The sequence below is a fragment of the Alligator sinensis genome, unplaced genomic scaffold (genome assembly GCF_000455745.1).
Source record: "Alligator sinensis unplaced genomic scaffold, ASM45574v1 scaffold308_1, whole genome shotgun sequence".
NCBI lineage: Eukaryota > Metazoa > Chordata > Crocodylia > Alligatoridae > Alligator > Alligator sinensis.
In genome coordinates this window covers 2,099,595-2,121,619 of record NW_005842041.1, presented here as the reverse complement: position 1 = coordinate 2,121,619, position 22,025 = coordinate 2,099,595, and the positions used below count along the sequence as shown (strand labels likewise).

The window sequence follows — 22,025 nt, the reverse complement described above, 5'->3', positions numbered from 1 at the left end:
TTTCCCTCCCTTTCTTCTCTTTCCTTTGTCTTCAGTTATTTGCCCAAGGGCTGGGGTGGTACAGGCACTAAGGTGCACAGTTGACCACCCAGAAGTTGCAAATTTGAAGCCAAAGCAGAAACGTTTATGGTGCGGCCTGTCAGATTCCAACGAATCTGCAAATTATGCTAAATACCTTGTCACAAGGACATAAAAAAATGAAAGTTATTTTCTCCTCTCTTCATGTTCCACTGCCTTCTCACTGCCATGCTGTTTCTCAATCTCCTTTCTTGTCCTTCCCACCCTTCTCTGTTCATCTTTCCTCTGGCCCCTGCCTCTCATATTTCTCTGTGCTTCCTGCCACATGACTTCTCCATATAACCATAACCTGTATCCTGTCCTCAAGAGATGCAGGATGGCAGCCATTTTCAATAGAAGGATAAATTGACAATAAAACTGCAGGGTGTCAGGAGATCATGAGGAGTTTTATCAGAAAATAACAAGATCGTAACAGAGTAAACTAGAACTGAGAGACAGTATTGTGAGAGTTGCCAACCTTGCTTTCTGTCAGTGTGCTAAATTGGGAATGTGTGCATACATACCCCCCCCCTTTTTTTTTTAAAGTAACAAAAGCATGTGCTTGCTTCCAAAATGAGAAGAAAAAAACAATTAGTATTTAGTTAGATGCTGTATGTAACAATAGAAAATGTCGTCTTCTTTCTGCACGTGAAGGGCTAAACTCTGATCTCGGTTACTCCAAACTCTTGTTGGCATAACTCCAATCCAGTAACTAGAATTAATCAATTTTACATTACTTGAGCTAAGACTGAATTCTTTCACTTGGAATCTGTCCATAAAAATGTGACCCATGCAATTACTGTGGGGACCAAGACCTCATGTTCAGATGTGCAGCATAGTTGTTAGACCGTCTACAGGACAATCCATGTTCTGCAATTGCTGCCTACTGAGTCTAGTACTGATAAGGCTGTGAGCCTGTCTGTACAAAAACAGAGATGCCCTTTGTTTCTGCATTATTTATTGACATCACATGGCTTCCTAATGGTGTTTTATAATAACTCTTTATCTTTTTCTTTTTTCTTTTTACTTCTTTCCAGTCTCAGTAGACAAGATGTCAATAGAATAAGTGGCCTATATTCCAGACCTTGCCATGAACCATTTGGTGGGACCACCTGAGGGGGAGGTGAATGAAGAGCCAGCAAACGTAGAGGTGAATGAGTCAGTGGAGGCTGACCTAGAGCATTCTGAGGTAGAGGAGGAACAGCAGTATGCAACTCATTACCCAAGGCATACCAATAGCAGCCAAGGAGGACAGTCTGGGCAGGAGGAGGAAGGAATGCTAGCTCGATCAGCCAGCACTGAGAGTGGCTTCCACAATCACACAGATACTGCCGAAGGGGATGTCATAGCCACAGCAGAGGACAGCTATGACATTGATAGAGTTCAGGAGAATGAGGATGAGACCGCCTATGCAGTACAGTATAGACCAGAGTCTGAGGAGTACACGGAAAATGCTGAGGCTGAGCATGCCGAGTCCATTCATAACCGAACTCTTCCAAACCGCTTACACTTTCACGCCATTGAACATGAGGAAGCCATGAATGCAGCCTATTCAGGGTATGTCTACACTCACCGGCTCTTCCACCGAGGGGAAGATGAGCAGTATGCTGAGCCTTATGCCGACTATGGACTGCAGGAGCATGTGTATGAGGAGATAGGAGATGCACCTGACCTGGATGTCAGGGAGGGTCTCCGGCTTTACGAGCAGGAAAGGGAGGAAGCAGACAACTATCGCAAGGAAGCTCTTGGTGCACGCCTTCACCACTATGATGAACGGTCTGATGGAGAGTCTGACAGCCCTGAGAAGGAGGCAGAATTTGCTCCCTATCCACGGATGGACAGTTACGAACAAGAAGAAGATATTGATCAAATTGTAGCTGAGGTCAAACAGAGCATGAGCTCTCAGAGCCTGGACAAGGCTGGTGAAGACATGCCAGAATCAGAGCAGAACTTGGAACGTGCCCAGACACCCAGTGGCGGGGGGCATGAGAGTAATGGCCAGCTCCCAACTGGCCCTAGGCCTGTAGTCAGCTCAGGAGAGTCAGTGCAGAGATATAGCAAGGAAAAAAGGGATGCAATATCATTGGCCATCAAAGACATTAAAGAGGCTATTGAGGAAGTGAAGACAAGGACCATTCGTTCTCCTTATACGCCTGATGAACCAAAAGAACCCATATGGGTGATGAGACAGGACATCAGCCCAACCAGGGACTGTGATGATCAGAGGCCACTAGATGGAGATGTAAGTATATAAAGCTATTGGCTTGCTCCATACAATTAAAGAAAGAAGGGATAGGTAATATAACCCTTTCTTGGCATACACTGCCTCTCTCTCTTTCTTTCTCTCTCTCTGTCTCATTGCAGTTTACATTATACTACATGGCTTATTCTGTTACTTGTTAAGTGTATAACACTTTGTCTGTTTCACTCTTATATTTTACAGGCTGTTGTGTTTTACCAATGGAGTTTATTTCCAAACTCATAGGCCTATCACTGATATAAGTAGAGTGGCTGCCAACCAGTTTACCTCAGACTTATAAAGTCCTGCATGCTTCTGGTAGTTTTGCATTTCTTCCAGATGACACGTAACCTTGCAATGCTGTTAGTGTTTACAGATTTCATTTTTTTGCTATGGGTTTTTTTCTGGTTTTGTTTTTGTTTTTTTACACAATGTATTTCTCATGGGTCTTACAGAAGTTGGGTGCCTCAGAGACATATCTGAAATCATAGAATCATGGAAAAGTAGGACTGGAAGGTACTTTCAGAGGTAATCTAGTCCAGCTCCCTGCCCAAGGCAGGATCACCCTACCCAAACCATCCTATACAAGTCCATTGTCTAAACTACTGTATTTACTCAAATCCAAGATGAGGGGCTTTTTTCCTCATGTTGCATAGGGAAAAAAATCATCTTGAATTCAAGTACAGGCTGGGGGGCAGGGAGCATGTGCCAGGGCATGCAGACAGTTTTGGGAAGAGGGGAAGTAGGAGGACACTGGTGGAGGAGACAGGCAGCAGGGAGCAAGGGGCTAGAATCAGGCCACTTGACTTCCCTTCTGCCTGCCCCCCATAACTGCTTGCCATACTGCAGTGGTGGGGGGATGACACAAATTTAAAGTTAATCCTCCAATAATGTGCTTGTAGACATGGAAAATTATAACAAATGTATACATTTTCCATGTCTAGAATCTAATTATTGGGGGAGGTTATCTTAAATTCAGAGTCATCTTGGATTTGGGTAAATATGGTATTAACAAAACTACAGTCAACCTTGACACAACCACAGGACATAACCTAAACTGTCACAGATAAAGCAGAGGGACAGCAGGAGCCAATGTCCTGTTGCTGAGAAGGTTGTTAAAATATGCTCAAAACATCCAAGGAATAGGACCATGTCACCTGCTACAGAGGAAGGCAAAAACCCTAAAACTGTGCCTATCTGATCATGGGGTAAAATTCCTTCCTGTCCCCAAGCATGGTGACTGGTGTAACCCTGGGCAGAGGGGCAACATGCTGTAGCCAAGAACCTCCAGGTTTAAGTCCCAGCATGCTTCCAAGGAAGGGAAAAAAACCCCCAAAGCAATCCTGACATATGTAGCAGCAAGAGGGGAGAAAATTTCTTTTTAGCTCCATGTGGCAATCAGCAAAACCCAGGAGCATGGGAAATGCCAATAATAGAGAGTCCATAACTTCCCTAGGCAGTCTATACTGCTGCCTCATTATTCTAATAATGAAGTTTTTCCTGGTATCCAATCTAAATCTACTTTGCTACACTTCAGGCCATTGGTCTATGTCCTGCTCTCTGCAGGAAAATAGAAAAGGTATTTTCTTTTTTCTTTATGGAAGGCTTTCAGATATTTGATGACTAATTTCATGTACTTTTGCTGCAAGCTGGACATGCCTGTTCCCTTCAACTTCTTGTCTTATAAAGGGCTTAGAAGACCAATCATTTTTGTCACCTGCATCAGGACCCTCTCCAACTTCTCCATGTCCCTTTTGAAATGTGGAACCCAAATTGTACACAGTATGCCAGATGAGACCTAACCAAGTAAAGGTGCCAAGTGCCAAGTAAAGAAGCACTAGTACCTGCTGTGTCCTGCACCTAACGCTTCTATTGATACATTCCAAAACTGCATTCATCTTTTGTGAAACTACATCATACTGCAGACTCATATTGAGCGTATGTTCTACCATGAATCCTATATCCTTCCCTGTAGAGCTGCCATCCAGTCAGGTGCCACCCATTTTGCATTTGTATTTTTGATTATTCTTCCTGAGGTATAGCACCTTTCATTCATTAGCACAGAACTTCATTTTGTTAGATCCCATCAAGATTTTTCCTAATTGTATTCCTGTCCTCCAACATGTTCACAGTCCTTCCCAGTAAGAGTCATTTGCAAATTTGCTGAAGAAGCTTTCTATGCTAGCATCCAAATCGTTAATAAACATGTTAGAAAGCATTGGGCCCAGGACAGACCTGTGGGATTCCTTTTGAAACTTCCTGTCATTCTGACATGGATCCATTTATAATTACCCTTTGCTTGTAGCTATCAAACCAATTGACTACCGTAGAGTAAAAATTACTTCATAATAATTTTTTCTAGTGCGCATTTCTCTATCTTGTTTATAAGAAGGTCATAAGTGACTTTGTCAAAATCTCTGCCTAGTCCAGATACATTATACCTTCTCCATTCCCTTCATCTACGTGGATTATCTCTGATCACTGTTACCCAGTTTATGTTACAATAAAGTGTAGCCACTCTAGGCTGCACCTTAGTATAAACACCTCACTGAAGAGTTAACCAGCCTGCCCAGCCACAACTGCCACTGTTGCTGTCTGAGCTGGGCTTAGCCCAGAGAAGAGCAGCAGCCCAGCAGTAGCAGCAGGGGTTGGGCAGGAAGATTACCCTTTCCCTGCCAGCTCCCCTGGAACAGACAGCACAGGCAGCCCATGAGTAGGTGGGGCAGGGGAAGGGGGGGATCCCAGAATTGGAGGTAGGGGGATTCTTACCTTTCAGTCCTCCAGGCTCACTGGCCTGAAGTGCAACTGGTCTAAACTTGAGTTAGCACTAACACCAATCAACATGTATGGCTCACAGTGTAAGGTGTAACAAGGCCCTTACTGGAGCATATTATAAAGCAAATCCATTTGTAAGCATCTAGAGGAGAAAAAACTGATCACAAGCACCCAGAACAGATTTACAGAGAATAAATCCTGCCAAACAAACTTGATCACATCCTGCACCAAAGTAACTACTTGTGTAGATGAAGGGAATGCAGACTTAAATACTTGAGACCCACCAAAAGCTTGCTGACTCTTTCTTTTGTTATCTCACCTCTCTGCTTGTCCTCTTTCTTATCCAAATGATTCTTATTAGGTGTCTGATAACACCTTAAATTTTGTGAAGACTGAGGCAAAGTAGCTGTTGAGTACCTCCATTTTCTTTGCATCTTCTGTTAAAGAGTTCATCTTAGCTATTTAAAAGTGGACCCACAGCTTCCTGGCCAGCATACCTCTTCTTCTTGTCCTTAACCTCCCTTACCAGGTGCAGCTCATTTTTTTTTTTTACCTTTTGCCTTCCTGGTATGCTTTCGTGGTGACCTGCCCATCTTTCCATTGCCTGTATGCTTTCCTTTTGCATTTAAGGCATCCATAAGCAGCAGCATTGGTCTTCTACTATTCTTTCTGTGCTTCCATCATATTGGAATGGTATCTTGTTAGTTTCCAATACCGTGCCCTTTAGAAGTTTCTGACTGTCCTGGGTGCCTTTATCCTTCAATCTCTTTTCCCATGTTACCATGCCTATTATTTCCTTGAATCAGTTGAAATCTCCTTTTATAGTGTTTTAGTTCTGCTGACCTCATACTTTTCCCCATCTCAGGATCATGGATTCTGTCATGTTTCCCATCACTTTCACATCTTCCACCAATTCATCCCTATTAGTCAGGACAAGATCCAAGATAGATGATCCCCAAGTTCTATCCTTCACCATCTAGAACAGAAAGTTGTCCTCCACATCAGTTAGGAACTTGCTTGACACTTTGTTTGGCTGTATTGTTCTTCCAACAGATATCTGGAAATTGAAGTCTGCTATCAGTACCATCTCATAGTTTTTGGATAATTTTGTCAGCTCCTTGAAGAGTGCCTCAGCCACCTCTTCTTCCCTATTTGGTGGCCTATAGTAAATTCCTACCATTATTTCAGTGCTGCATCCTTTTCCTTTTATCTTCACTCAGAAACATTCTGATCGTCTATCTTTTTCCTCCTGAACCAAGGAATAGTATATATATTTTTCACGTACAAAGTGTCCTCCTAAAACCATGTTTAGCCCTTAGTGTTGACATTCTAGTTATAAGAGCTGTCCCACCAGGTCTCAGTGATACCAACCAGATCATAGTCATTTTCACAGACTGTGAATTCTAGGTCATCTTGTTTATTCCCCATACTTTTCTAATTTGTATATATATACATTAGACATATTTTGAATTTCGACCTATCACTTGATGCTGCCCTGTGACTCTCTGGCTCTTTACTAGGGTAGAGCTGCTTCTTCCAGTCCTTTCCTATCTGTTTGTTCTGTTGTTGGAAACTTTTGTTCACTATCCCCATAGAACCCTGTTTAAAGCTGTCCTTTGAGCCAGACAACACCCAAAGATGCTCCTTCCAGTTTTGATTAGGTGGATCCTGTTTCTTGATAGCAGTCCTCCTCCCCAGAACATCTGTCCACTCGCAAATAATCTGAAGCTTTCATGTCAACACCACCTTTTCAACCACGTGTTTATTTGCATGACACAATGGTCCTTCCTTGGGCCTTTGACTTCCACAGGGAGGATTAATGAGAACACTACTTGTGCTCCAAGCTCCTTAATCCTCCTGCCAAGAACCTTGCAGTCGCCACTGGTTTGCTCAATCATTCCTGGCAGTATTGTTGGTGCCTACATAGATGAGCAGGAAAGGGTAGCAGTCTTGATGGATGGGTGAGCTCTAGCAGTCTTTCTGTAACATCCTAAATACAAGCTGTAGGCAAACACCACACTTCCTGGGACACAAAATCCAAATGACAAATTGGTGCTTTTCTCTCCCGCAGAAGAGAGTTGCCAGCCACCACTCCCCTCTTTGTTATTGGTGCAGTGGTCTTAGAGCCCCCACCCCTGGGGCCTTGCGTTTCCTGCTCTCTAGGTTGCCAAGTCCTTCAGGTCTTGCCTACTGATGTTTCCTCAGCTGTTCCACTGAAGAGTGCTTGAAAGAGTCTGCTGACTTCAGTCTGTTCCTCTTGAATTCTGGGGACCTCCTAGTAGTCACATAGTGCCACTTCTTCTCATTGCCCTTTGGTCTCTCTAGTGCCAGCCTCTCTCAACTTCTGTCCAAGAAATCTTTATTTACCTTGGTAACACATAGTGTGAATATCTGTGCTTCCAACCTTTTGCTGTTTTCCTCCAGGATAGATACCAGCTTACACTTGATGTAGGTGAAATGGTCTTGACCCTCTGGGAGAACACGTGCATGGAACATTCCACTCAAGTCATAATTGCTAATCCAGTCTCCATTTATGCCTACTTTGCTCCCTGGAGGACATCTAGGATGTAAACAAAGCAAAAAAAAAAAAAGAAGAAGAAGAAAAGAGAAAAACAACAACAAAAACTCACCAAAAAGCATCAAACACACACACACCTGTGCATCCACACAGTGTCTCCTGCTCCCTGTTTTCCTCCTGCAGTGAACTCCCAAGAAAACTTCTTCCCCACTGACTTAGATTGCAATCTCTAGAATTTACTACAATCTCAGATAAATTGTCATGTAATTGTAAAATTTATCACTTCTGGGACCTGGATATTAAAGGCTATTGTTTAGATTTACAATCTGTGGTAGTTCATGAAGTTTTTTACACTTGGGGATTATTACCAAATTACAGTAGATTCAGTCCAAAACCACTTAGCCTGTGATTTTTGCCCTGGCAGTTGCAGAAGTTGAGTTTATACCTTTTCGTGTTTCATCTTATTTTTGTTTTGGAAGCAACTTTTAATGGCGTTAAAATTTATGCCTGAAGTGAAATGGACCAATAGATTACATTCAGTGGACCAAAAGTGAACCTTTGAAAAGTGAACCTTTGAAAAATCATCAGAAATCCAAAACTGTTTAACTTCTAGGTGAATTGTGAATGCAATTCAGATCACATCATGTGAAGCCAATGCTATTCAACAGGGAACGTTAATACAAATAATAGATTCCTATTGTGCCCCTATATGGACAAATCCTGGTATGCTTGTGGTCCCATCTGTAGTGTGGAATGACATGAGGTAAGATTGAAGCAGGATTTGACATGTAATCCGGTTTTAACATCCATCTTCTACAAATTTTTCCTAGTTCTTGTGGATGGACTCCATGTAAAGGCATTTGAAATAGCTATATTTTTACAGTTATATCTGCATATCTTTTTCTTTCATACATAGACCAGACTTTGTAGTAGTGAGATACTCAGCACCTCTGAGAATCAAACTCTTTATAGAGTATATTGTTGGACATCGGTAGTCATATGGCATTCAGATATGAAGGGGCAAAGTGACCCATTTTATTTTGTATTGCAAAACAATTCTTACTTTTATAACATGGTGTTTCAAATAATAAAAAATCATTATTATTTCTCTCCTACAATACAAATATGCATCACACTATTCCATGCATTATCCTACTGCAACTTTTGGGCAACAGGCCAGGTGTGGTTTCTTTCTTGGGACAACATTTGCTTAAAATACTGCAAAAGCTCCATTATCCGGCACCCATGGGAAATGGGGGTGCCGCATAACCTAATGTGCCAGTTATCTGAGAGGCGTCTGCCTGGTCAGGGAAAGACGCCTCTCCCGGCGCGTCCACATCTCAGATTAACTGTGCCGCCCTTCCCGCCTCTCTGCTGGTGTCAGTTTGCCAGGGGAAAGGGACAGGGGGCTCCGCGCAGGCTACTTTACCCCAGGCTGTGGGATTTGACAAAACTGGAAGTCCCACTTCCAGTTTTCCTTTTGCCGTGTCGACCAGCGTCAACTGGTATGCTAGTTAATAGAGCATGCTGTTTAATTAAGTGCCAGTTAACGCGGCTTTTGCTGTACTGCTCCTGTTTATTGCCTGTTCACAGTCCTAAATGCCAGCGATCTCCTCACATCAGGCTATAGGGATCCTATGATGGGCTGCACTTTTTCTGATAGCTGCCAACAGGGCACCATTCCCATTGACTTCACGTTTTGTGAAAATTCGAAGCCCCTTCCAGAATAGCAAATTTGCAGACTACGATTCGTAATTTGGGGCATTTGTCCAGTGATAAGCAGCTGTTTCCTTAAATCCACATTTGTGACTTTTATTAAAATACATTAAACTACAAGTTCTCTTTGACAGGCATCATCTTTTATTTTATATTTGTACAGTACCTAGCACAGTGGAGTCCTCTGATTCTATCTTTTAGTGCTGCCTATGATGCAGATAATTGATGATGATGATCATTGGCTGAAATTGCAGATAGATTTTTGTCAGGTATGCAAGGAACCTGAATTCTGGGGAGCAGAAAGCGTGATCTTAACCTGTGATACAAAAGGATAACAGGAGACTGAGAAATGTGCCTGTCAGCTGAGGAGAACAGAGTGTATTGTGGAGTTCTTTCTGTTTGTTTTCTTTTTCAGTGAAGGTAATTGCTTCTACCTCTATTTGCACTTCTTCAGTAAGGTGCTTGGTACAACACACAAGTCTGAGCAAATCCATTTTCTCATTGAACTGGTTAGCAGCATGCTGAACAAAATAGGATTGCCTTGATTAAGTGAACACAAGGGATTGATTTTTGTAATAAAAATATAGTAGAAGACAAGCCCATTTATCAAAACATGTATTCCCCCAGCCCCCACAAATAAGGTTTTGGAAAAGTCGGGGGAAGGGCTTTCCGATGTTACTGATGCATGCCAGACATATTACTTCACCTGTAACGATGATGCATGCCAGAGATATGACTTCATCTGTAACTGAAATAAAAGCAAATTAGATCAAAGGAGGTGTTTTTTTACTGAGGTGGTTTTGCACGCTTCTTTGTTTTTTCAGAACTACCAAATACTTACTACTCTGACTAAAATCCATGCTTATTACTAGTATTGTACATCGTATTCTTTCAGATTAGTTCTGAAAACGATTCCCTCCCCCATTCTTTCATAAGGAAGCTGAAATCAGCTTTTTGGTTTCAAGATAAAATCCTTTTTTTGAATATTTGTAACTATTTTGTGCCATTAATGAAATAATGAACAAAACCTTACAGCTTTGGCCAAGGATTAGAATAACAATCCCACATCACCTAGCTCGTAGTTTTCCTCAGAGAAAGCGATGAAGCCATGGAAACAGAAGAATGCTTTGCAGTTGACAATATTTAATGTGGCAGGTTTTTCCTTTGCCTTTTTTGTCTGAGGAAAGTAAATGTCACCCTGTAGTATTCAGCATATGGATCAAAGCTGGATGCTTCATAGGGGATGGATCAGTAGCTGGGATAAGAGACTGGATCACATTGGGGTGCTCAGTTATGTTTAAAAAGCCAGCCTCTGGGAGAAGGGTTGTGCATTATGCCTTAGAAACAACAACAAGGAAGAATATAAATGAGGTACTTATGGGAAACCCTACTTATGAATAATTATGTTTATTTCTAGGTTGCTAAGGGTTAAATCTGCTAGCCAATTCCTTCCATTCCCCTTGCCCCCCCACACACATGCACTTAACACTGCCAATCATCCAGCAGTCATGAGCATGTCCACATGATGAGCTGCTGTGATCAAGTGTTGTAGAGAGTAAAAATCAGCTAATAAATAAAATACCAAGGCATCCATTTAAGACAGAATGGGTGCATCTACACAAGATGTTTACTGCGGAGCTGACAGTGTGGGGGCTGCGTGTCAGCCAGCCCTGCACTGGAGCATCCTCATGCCCCAGCCAGCTCTGCCACAGCACATTGAGCCAGATTGGGGCAGCCCCGGTCCAGCAGGCTGACCCCCTGCCCCTTCCCCAGGCCCTCTGCCAACTGGAGCTGCTCAGATTCAGCTCAGTGTCCTGGGTGCACATTCAAACAGCGTGCCCAGAAGCAATAAACTCCAGTGCAATTATGTGCCAGAGCTTATTGCATCAAATTAATCGCAAGTGTAGACATGCCCAATGAGGCAAACTGTACTAACTCACACCTTGTACAGTGTCAGTCCTTTCAGTGGACTTTTGCAAGGGATAAGTGAGCCCAGAATTTGGAACCCTGAATTTTTATTCACAGTGTTGCAGATTTACAAACACACAAATTGATCTGTGTTTCTGGACATTCAACTTCTTATGCAAACTGGTGGTTACAACAGTGTATCTTTTGGTTTCCACCCATTTTCACATTTGGTAGACACTAGGAATTTATTCTGATATCAAAATTTACATGGTTAGCAATTTAAGTAACTTTCTTGTTTCTGTTAAACAGAAGTCCTTGAAATTTCCTTGCAACTCAGCCACATCTGGTTGCAGAATAGAACCCTATAAAGTACTGCCTTTTCAGATATGCCATCAGTTAAGCCTGTATAGACTGTGGCTGTGACACTGAGCACTTAAGACACTTGACTGAGGAGACCGTGGAGCTACAGAGTTACGTTTCACCTTTCAAGACCAATGAACATCTAATCTCAAATGTGCAGCTTATTCCCCTCCTGAATAGTGTGCATAGAAAGAAGCTCTAACAGGGAAAAAATTCCCCAAGGATCCCTTCAAGGAGTTTTTCACACATACATGTGTGGGGTTTGAAGACGGAGATTCCCTATAGAAAAGGCTATGCATACCATCTCCATTCTAGCAGAGCCCCTGTGATGCATGCAGCTCTGTAGAGCAGACTTATTTTTTGTGGAGGCCCAATAGGTTTGAGCTAGCTATGGCCACTTACCCAATCCTTCTATATTTTCACTAGAGCTAAGCTATTGATAACTTCTTGATGGCTTCAGGTAGGGGAGTCTCAAAGACCAGACGCTTCTGCATTGTAGCAGGGGAAATCCATGTCTAGATCATCCCTTCAGTGCACAGACCTGGTAGTTGGGAGGGGTCCGAGCTATTGAAAAACTAGGTTGCAGCTTTGTGCAATGGTAATATTAAAATTCAGCAAGGTATTCTGAAGTATAACTTGTCCGAAAGGCCCATGTCAGCTTTATAAAACTTCAAACTAGCAAGAAGAACAGGATACTCAGTTAAGGATTACTGAGTCTTCCTACAGAAGGCTAGAAGAAGCCAACTGCTTTTCTAAAACAAAAACCATCAGAGCTGGTTTACAAGGCAACTCATCTAAGACCACCTCTGTCTTCCCTTGGTCAGAGAAAAGGAGCAGGCCTCCCCTACCATCATTTGGCATGGTACATAGGAAACAGTGAGTGTTCTTTGGGTGGGGACTTTAATTTTAGGCCTAGGGAAGGGAAGTTGCTCTCTCCAGATCTTCACCGGTCATCCATCTGTAGTGAATCAGTGAACCAGACACTGTTGACACATGTGCCCACTTGGCTCCTTTGGTTCTGCCTCTTTAGTTTCTCAGCTCTCTGTCACTGGTGTCCAAAATCTATGTTTAAAAGACTTTTTACTATGCCTGCCAGTTTGAGATACCAAAAGGTAATGTATGCTGCTGCTATTTTATAATGGTAAATTGCATGTATGGCTGGATTGGTTCTGGGAAGCAGAATATAACATTAGAAGACAAAGTTTCAGGAACCAAGGAGCCAAAGTATAGTGTGTTTCTTTTTGCTTTGGGTTGCATACAATATCAGATTCATTTTGTTGAAAACTTAAACTTCTCTGCACCAGTTTTCCTCAGTTCTTATCATGCTGTCACTAGAGCAGTTTCACAGAGATGAATGTGTTTCTGTTTTTTTCCACAGCAGGAGTTATCTATTATTAATTAGGGAATAGAGAAGTCTAGTCTAAATTATTAAGCAGGTTTCAATACTAGATGAACTTTAAAAAAGTGAAAGAAGGATAAGTGGTTGGCTATATTAATGTGATACTGTTTTCTTTTCTAAGCAAAGTTTTCTGAGTTTCTTTTTGGAACACATTTGAAATTCAAGCCTTCACTGGGCTGCATGTTGCTGATATGAAGTTTTACTATTATACAACATGCCTAGTAACAATGAACATTTTAATCACTAGGGCAAAGGCTTTGTGTTGGTTCATCAGCCACATAGAAGAGAGATGTTTATGCATTACTGTGTTGGAAGATGCATACCCTTCCCTGCCTCCCCCACCCCCAAAAGGAGCTAGGGATATTTAAGTTATGGTGGATGTTTGATTCAAGTCCTAGTAATTATTTAGGCGAGAGGGGTTGACTTGTTGTTGTTGTTGTTCTTGTTTATTTCAATTTTAAATAATTTATGGAAAGATGAAAACAACTTTGATTTTCTACATTGTAAACTAGAACACCACCTATGATGCAAACAATTTTGATGTCTTCTGAAAAAACATGGACAAGATCTGCAGTAATTGCTTTAGACTGACACATGAAGTGCTGCAGTTGAAGTCAAGCTACAAGTTAAAGTCAAGGTACAAACGTTAAAAGTGGAGGAAAACCACATTTACCATGATGAGGTAAAAAGCCAGGATTAAGATAGTTCCCTGCTATTTCTGTGGTTTGCTGGAAAGATCTGACCTACTTAATGTGTTTTAGTGAAAAGTTTCTAGCTTTTCTGGTTGCAAAGAAAACCTTCCAATGGACAAAATTCAGGCATGCATTGTTGCAGCAGTCCTCTGAACAGGAATTTTTATGCAGTCAGCAGTGAAGGTTCTTTGTAGGGACCACCTGCAGCAACACAATCAGCTGCATTTCATTATGATTATTCATTCAAGCAGACCTTACCAGGGCAAATGCAAATTTTGCATTTCTTGATGTTTAGGATAGATATTAACATACCTGGAGGACTTAGTAAAGCTAGTACCTTACAAGTGGAAATAATTACCTTTTGAAGACTTTAAAAGAGGTATGCACTTAAGGCTAGAGTTAAGGGACCCAACTATAATCTAGTGGAGGTTAACCAGTTTTTTTTTTGGAGAAATTCACTACATATAAGAACATAATAGCTCAATAGATATGACATATTCAGTAGTGTTGTCTTTTCTTACCTCCGTTTTAATTATTCTTTTATTTTGATATAGCCTAACAAATCAAAATAATCCAATACATGTACTGAGAATTAGTGATGGAATAAAGAAGTTTTCACTTACAGGTTTCAATGTACAAATCAGCCTTGATAGGAAGCTGTTACCATCTAGCAGCTATTTCTATATTTGAAAAATGTAATATTTTCAGTCTAGTTTTTTAGTGGGCAGGTCCCTAATCATTAAATTAGTGGTTCTCAACTGGGTTCCCATGAGACCATGCCAGGGTGTTGTGCCCTGTGGTGAAATTGCCCCATGCGTCTCTGTTTTCAGGAGGCACATCAGAGCCATACTGAGAAGTGACTGCAACAGAAAATTGGATGGCAGGCACAGTTTCTCCTGCCATAGCCACTTCCCAGTCTGGCTCCGTAAGAAATGCATGGTGCGCTTGCATCTGGCTGCAACAGTGGGGGCAGCAGGGTGAACTTAATATAATTATAATAATCTAATAATTAATAATTAACACTGTCATGACAATTTTATATTGCTATATTCATAATATATATTTATATTCTGGGGGTTTTAAGGAATGCCACTAAAATTTTGAAAAGTTTTAGAGGGGTGCCTTGCTTGTAAAAATGTTGAAAATCACTGTATTAAATGACACCTTTGGGTATGTCCAAACGAGGACACGTGTGGTTTGTGGCGCTGCAGATTCATCTGCGGTGCTGCAAACCTCATGCATTGCACACGCAGGTATTTGCCACTGCTAATTTGCCCTACAGCCATGCTGGACTGAATGCATCTGATTCGTCTGCTCCTAGAAGCTAAGTAGTCCTGGGCCTGGTTAACAGGTGCTCTTGGTAGAAGCCAAGGAATTGTGGTTCAACACTTAGTAAATGTTAGACCTGAGAAACCAAATTCATGGAAAGATTCATTTGGCTTCCTTGTAATTTATGAGATGATGGATGGGTAGATGCAAATAGTAGCGATTGAGTTTAGTAAAATAGGCATGCATGAATTAAAAGAACTGTACTATAAACGTTAATCATGGAGCATTAAGCAACCAATGCAGACCCTTTGGCTGGTTCTAACTAGCTTATCTGAGAGACCATCATTTTGATGCATTCAGCTGTGAAGCCTGGTTTATGCTACCTTGCACATTTGGATAGTCTGTTCTAGAGACAAGTCTCCTGCACACAGTAGCTTTACTTGTAATACTCTATCTGCAATGCCACAACTAATCCCATCTCCAATCAGAGATTCTGTCAAGTTCCCGAAAGCACAATTCTTACTTAGTCTCTTTAGTTCAGTAATACACACACACACAAATTTGTGTCATTCAAGGAACTCGTTTTTTTTTGACCCTCAGTACTGCTCAGATTTCAACAGTATTATACTTAATTGCATATTTTGGCCTCCTTCAAAGGTAAACAGCCAGGGGTTCCTCCCCCACAATACACAGAAAGATTAAAAAATTGACTTTGTCATTTTTCTTTTATGCCCCTGTGGCTGCTAGGTACTGTTCAAATTTTGTCTGAATGCCTTCAGGTTCTCTGCTTTACTGCCTGACATCAGAAGGGCAAAAGGAGGTTGCAATGTTTCCATGACTAACTGCCTTTTAATGTAGACTGTAACTGTGCAGGCAGATCACTTACAAAAACCTTTGTCTTTCCATGTTGGCTGCATTGCTCCACTTGCTCTCAGGTTCCAGCTTTTTCAAGTTGGAACTCAGTTCTTTCAAGTTCTAATCCAGGGGTGGGCAGTTATTTCAGGCAGAGGGCCGCTTACGGAGTTTTGACAAGCCATCGAGGGCCACAGGACAGGCAGCCAGGGGTGGATAAATATTAATTTTCTAAATTTTTTAGGAGCCTCACAGGCCAGATAGAATGGCTTGGTGGGCTGCATCTTGTCCACCTCTGTTCTAATCCATTTGCCCCTTCTGGCACCCTCTAGTGATCACCAGGTTCAATAAAACACAGGCACGCATCAATGAGAAGAATTAAACGGTAACTTTAATCATGCAGTAGTAAACAACCCTTGCAGACCCTTTGTCTGGTTCTAACTAGCTAACTTATTTGAGGAACCCTCATTTAATTCCCATTCTCTTGTAGTTTGAGAAAGGAAGCAACTCCACACTACAACCTTCTTTATCTAAGGAAAGAAAAGTCAAAGGACTGTGGATCAGAAATGTTGATCTTTAAATTGAGTAGCACTTATGAAATTCTGCTATGATCAGTTATTGGATACTTTTTTCCCCACTAAACCTACATGTGTGACAGTAAATAAGCTCTTTTTGTTGTTCCCAGATACCTGGCCGCTAGCAATGGGTAAATAACGGCACTTTTTAAAACAAAAGCAGTTTATCGTGACAGTAGTTTCACTAGCTGTGGTACGTGTCTTCACAGTAACCTAAGGACCTAACTGGATAGGTTTGACATAATGCAGTGCTCTTGCATCTCCTATTACAAGTTCCATTATTAAACCAAGTTCACAATAGCAGTTAAGCACTAGTTTATCTCCAGTTTGTAAGTGGAGCACACTCTAGTTACAACAAAACTTCACCAAAAATCAAATGGAGAATTTTTGGATATACCAAGCTGAGTATCGTAGGAGGATGGTAGGTAGATCATCAAAGAAAAGAAAAAAGGCTGCCATTGCTTACTTTTTCACAATTCTGATAGCATATATAATATTGTTACAACAGAACCGTTAATATATATATGTTTTGCTTGGGTCTTGTCAGATTTTTTTATTAGGTTTCTTAAATCGTTTAGTTAAAGGATCAAGTAACAGTTCTAGTTATTCTTTTTAATTGATACTTTATAAAGAGATTGTTTTGGAGCAGCTGAGCAAAACGTCTTTCTACAACCTCTTGCTGAGTCTGTCTCAAACTGTCCAAGCATAAAAACTACCTGTAGGTTGTAAGCCTCACTCCATATTATACTTTGTACCATCTGCTTAGAGGATGATGATTAAGCCAAATAGATATTATGTTCTCCCCAACTGACCTTCACTCACGCCTCCACAGGGACAGTTTTTGTAGTAGCTAATAATATTTTTATTTATATATTGTGTTTTATAGGAAACTATATCTTGTGTTGTATGCTTTGTTAATTAATTTATTTACCATTTAGTATTCTTTAATATTTTTGTTCAGACTCCAGGTATAGCTGCGACTTTTACATCCGGAATACCAGTGCTGTAGATAGAAGACATTTTCTATGATCTCTTACGATAAGTGAATAATTCCAGCGCTACTTAGATGAGAGTAGTTTGGCATGAGTTCACCTATAGCGATTTTTGTAAAGCTACTGAAGCAGCACTGTGCATATCTTAAACAATGCTGAACTACTAAATGTATAGGATAAACTAACAATCAGATTTATGTATTTTAACGTGAGCATGTGAACTTGACAGCATTGAGGTATTTTAAAGAACTATTTGGGGGATAATTTAAGTGCTAAAATATTAAATTAGTTCTTGTAGCTGGGTGCCTTTGTGGTATCTTTAATTCATTCTCAAAACTGGAAATACATTAAGTACCTGTTGCTCATGGGTGAGAGCTACCTTTTCGTAATTTTTTCCTGGGGAAAGAGGTCACACCTTATTTTGAGTCAGAAAGAATCTTAAGCCATTTTGTTTTCCCTGCAGAGTCCAAATGTTCAGCTGAAGTGGGGACTCCAGCAAGAAAAGACTCGTAGGTTAGAGATGCTGGTGTTCCAAATCAAAGGTTGGGCTTGTCGTAATATAATGGCATTGGATGGCCCAAAGAAGAGGCATGTCACAGCTGCTCATGCAGTTAGGAAAGTAGCAGTCAAGCATTTTATGATCTGCTCAATTTTAAAGATTCAGTGGGTTGATAAAATTAATTAAGGGTCCAAACTTTTGTGCATTAGAGGGGATCACATTGGGTTTCAATTTGTATAACTTAGTGGCAAAATCTTTCCTTTAGCATTTCGTTACAGTAGCTGTGAATGCATATTCTGCACGTTCCTCATAAAGGTCTGGTTTAGAAAACAAGGTTCTCTGGGTTAAATTCTATGAATACTTGCACATTTTGCAATTATATTGTTGTCTCCATTTGCCTTAAAATACTTCCAGTTTTGCCTTAAATAACTACTAATAGCTTTCTCATTCTGAGCAGTGCTTCCTATGCTCCCTTCTAGTTACAGTAATTTCCCCAAACCATACTCCACAAGACACGTGCTGGTAGCCCATAGAGAGCTGGTTGATCATATGATATCAGTTCTCTTTGCTATTCCCTTAAGCTTCAAGCTTTAATTTAAAAAAAAAAAAAGATGACAAATGTTTTCCTACTGTGACTTTCCTGTATAATCAGTTGCTGCTGAAAGTTGCTGCAGGAAGCTATGTAAGCCTAGCTGAGAGGGAAAAATGATTTTTGCAAGAATGAAAAGGCGGGGAGGGAGGGAGGTGGTACTTGAGAAAGTTTCTGCCTTAATCCTTTTTCCACATGCAGAACCTAAGAATGAATCTAAAGGAAGTGCTCTAGAGTGCTCTAGAGATTACAAAAACTTGGGAGGGTCCATCTTACGACAGGTCTGTGTCTGTACAGCATTTAGCACGGCAGGCTGGTCCTGGGTGCTGAATGGCCAGAAGTGGTGGGGGATGGAGCCCCCTTGCCTCAGGAGCCTGGCCTGGCTTCCCCCAGTACCTGAGACAGAGCAGCTGGGGGGGCTGGATGTGGAGTGAGGGGTCCCTATTTCCTGTCCCATTCTCCACTGCACAGATCTTGCCATTCAGCAGCTGGGAGCTCCCTCTCCTTCCCCCTCCCTACCCATGACAGCCCAGGGAGTAGAGCTGGGCACTAGCCTAGCCCTGCACCCTGCACAGAAAATTAAAACTGGAGGGAACACGACTTCCCTATGGTGCTCTGCTTCTCTGTGCCTTAATGTAATACCTGCTAAGACCAGGGTTACTTTTTCACACAATCGGCCATTTTAAAAGCACTCTACAGCTGTGCACGTGTGTTTTGACCAGGGATCCGGGTTTTCTTTTTCCCATGGAAAAACGTAGATTTTCTCTGTTAAAGGAACAAATCACAGGAGAAAAGGCTGGTAAATTGCGTGTTTCGCTTTGCAGGCTGGTAGAGTTCCAGCCTGCAAGGGGCTGCTTTGGTCTGGGGAGGAACAGGAGGAGGGTGATCAGAGGCAGTGGGTGCCATATGAATGCATCCATGCACACATGCACATGGCTGGCAATGCAGCCAGGCAGCATGGTGGAGAGCAGCTCCTGCAGCTCCCTGTAGGTAAGTCTAGGAGGTGGGGGCATAGGCAACGTGTGGAGGGGCATAGATGATGCACATATCCCCCCAGATTTCTACGCCCACAGTGGGACACGAGGCTGCAGCCTGTCGGGACCAGCACTGGGTAGGAGCTGGGTCCACAGCCCAGCTGATGGGACCCAGCACAGGATGGTGGAGTGGGGCAGGGACTCTCAGTGCTGCTGCCGCAGCTGGGAGCACAACACTACCATGACCACCAAGGCCCCCTGCCCATCTGGCAGCAGCAAGGAGGCACAACTCCGCACTGCCACTGCAGCACTTCGCCTTGGCAGCCTTGGCAGTGAGCTGGCACAGAGCTTACAGTGACAGCACGGAGTTGTGCCCTCCCTGCTGCTGCTGGGTAGGCAGGGGGTGCCTCACTTAGGTGGCCATGGTAGTGTGGCACTCCCTGCTGCCCTGGGTCCCTCCTACTGGGCCATGGAAGTGGCTCCTACCCAGTGCCCATCTAGCCAGTTTGCAACCCCGTGGCCCATTGTGAGGAAATAAATTTGGGGTGCATGTGCCCCACACACCCACCCCCTGCTCCACACACACAGTCTTCTCCACACTGCAGGGCTGGAGACAAGGTGGGAGGGTGGGGAGCAGCAGGTCAAGAGTGAGGGGCACCAACAGGGCTGGGGGAGGTGGAGGACTGTGGTTTGGGAGTGAAGGGCATTGGCAGGGCCAGGGGGCTGCAGGTCAGGAGTGAGGGGCACCAGCAGAGCTGAGAGGGATGGGGGGCTGTGGGTTGGGAGTGAGGGGCAATGGCATGGGCAGCAGCAGGGCACAAGCATATCAGGGCTCCTCAGCTCTACAAAGCATTGGAGGGGAACAGCTGCAGCTGGACCTGCATCCTGGTAAACAAAGGAGACAGGGGGAGCTCTGATTTTTCCGTGATTAAAAAAAAAAATCAAACACCAAAATATATAGGCAATTAGAATTTATTTTATTACAATGACTGAGGCACTGGTAGGCTTCCAAACTGCTTTAAAATTTTTAATATATCAATAAAACACTATGTTCAACTGATACCTATATATAGTGGTGTTTCATTTTAATTACAGTAAAATGGACTTTGGGGGTTTTAATCAGAGAATTTGGGATTCTTTATCAGAGAGTTGTTTGTTTGTTTTTTTAAACAGAAAAAAACAGGCTCTCTAGTTGTGACATGGATATAGGGTGCTTTCAGGGGCCTGATAGCTCAAAAAATGTCACTTCTGTCTTGCACCCAAAAAAGCCAATTAGGCTGTAGGAGGATGACCCTGAGTGTGGCATTTGGTGGTTCAGGATAAATAATCTTAAAGATGCATCTTCACTTTCTGACCAGGGTTACTTTTTCATCTTTATCGCTTCATGTGTTTTACCATGTTTTTTCAGAATATGAAGCTGAATTGTTTGCAGTTTTCATCTAGCTAACAGGCTAACAGGCTAAGTTGTTTGCATATAATACAGATAGCCTTGTGTGGGTGAACGTAGTGTAACTGCATCTTTATTCAGTGGCTGACAAGAAAAAGTATATGAAAATCACATTCATTCAAGCCAGGCAATACAGGTTTCTCCTATTCAACCCCAAAAGGCATATTTTCATGTCACACTTTTGGAGTCAATGTTGTTTACCCCAGATACAACTTTTAATTAATTTTTTTCAAGATATTTAAATTAACAAGTTATTAACCAACAACATAGTCTCCCCTTAATTTTGCAGCTGATGTGATTAAAAGTTGCAAGTTCTGCTTGTTTGTGGGAACAAGAGACCAAGCTTGTAATTATTGCAGGCCAAAAATAATAACTGTTATTGGTGATGGTTTCTATTCGTTGTTTGTTTTTCATCTTTGATCCTTTTTCTCTTCTTTCAAGTTAACAGAAAAAGGGAGCAAGATTTTGACATTAGTCACTCAGATTTTTATTTCGTTTTATTTTTTTTATCATGTCTAGTCTCCATCTCCTGATTCCTCTTCTCCCCGCGGCGCTGAATCGTCAAGTAGGCAACATCATCAAGATGTCTGCAGCACAGCAGAACCATCCACAAATAAAGAGGTAGGGTGCAATCATTGTGCTTTGATTTGCAATATTCTTGGCTCATTATAGCCTTTGGCTTTAATTGTTGACTGGTTTAGGTACCTCATGTAGTTCACTCAACTGCTAAGTAGGGATGCACCGATATAGATTTTTTTGGCTGATACCAGTGGCCAATTATTAACCAGCTGTATCAACCGATACCAATATGATAGCCGATATGCAACCTGGAAGCTTGGAGAGCAGCGTCCAGTTATCTTGGCTCATTATAGCCTTTGGCTTTAATTGTTGACTGGTTTAGGTACCTCATGTAGTTCACTCAACTGCTAAGTAGGGATGCACCGATATAGATTTTTTTGGCTGATACCAGTGGCCAATTATTAACCAGCTGTATCAACCGATACCAATATGATAGCCGATATGCAACCTGGAAGCTTGGAGAGCAGCGTCCAGTTAGTAAGTCTGTGGGGGGAAGGGGTGTGTGGGGGAGGGTGCAGATCGAGGCCCCCACAGTGAGGGAGGGAGTGGGGCAGGGGCAGGGGCAGGGGCAGGGAAGGTGCTGCC

The 22,025-nt window shown here is 42.2% G+C and overlaps 1 protein-coding gene across 3 annotated transcripts in view; it reads left to right on the top strand.

Moving 5' to 3' along the window:
• APBA1 (amyloid beta precursor protein binding family A member 1) overlaps positions 1-22,025 on the top strand; it is a 112,597-nt gene that overhangs the window by 54,703 nt on the left and 35,869 nt on the right. For all 3 annotated transcript variants that reach the window (XM_025202993.1, XM_025202992.1, XM_025202991.1), the window contains 2 exons: positions 1,095-2,299; positions 21,381-21,482. In XM_025202993.1, coding sequence (XP_025058778.1) covers positions 1,148-2,299; positions 21,381-21,482 — 1,254 coding nt within the window. In that variant the 5' untranslated portion in view covers positions 1,095-1,147. The remainder of the gene's footprint in view (positions 1-1,094; positions 2,300-21,380; positions 21,483-22,025) is intronic.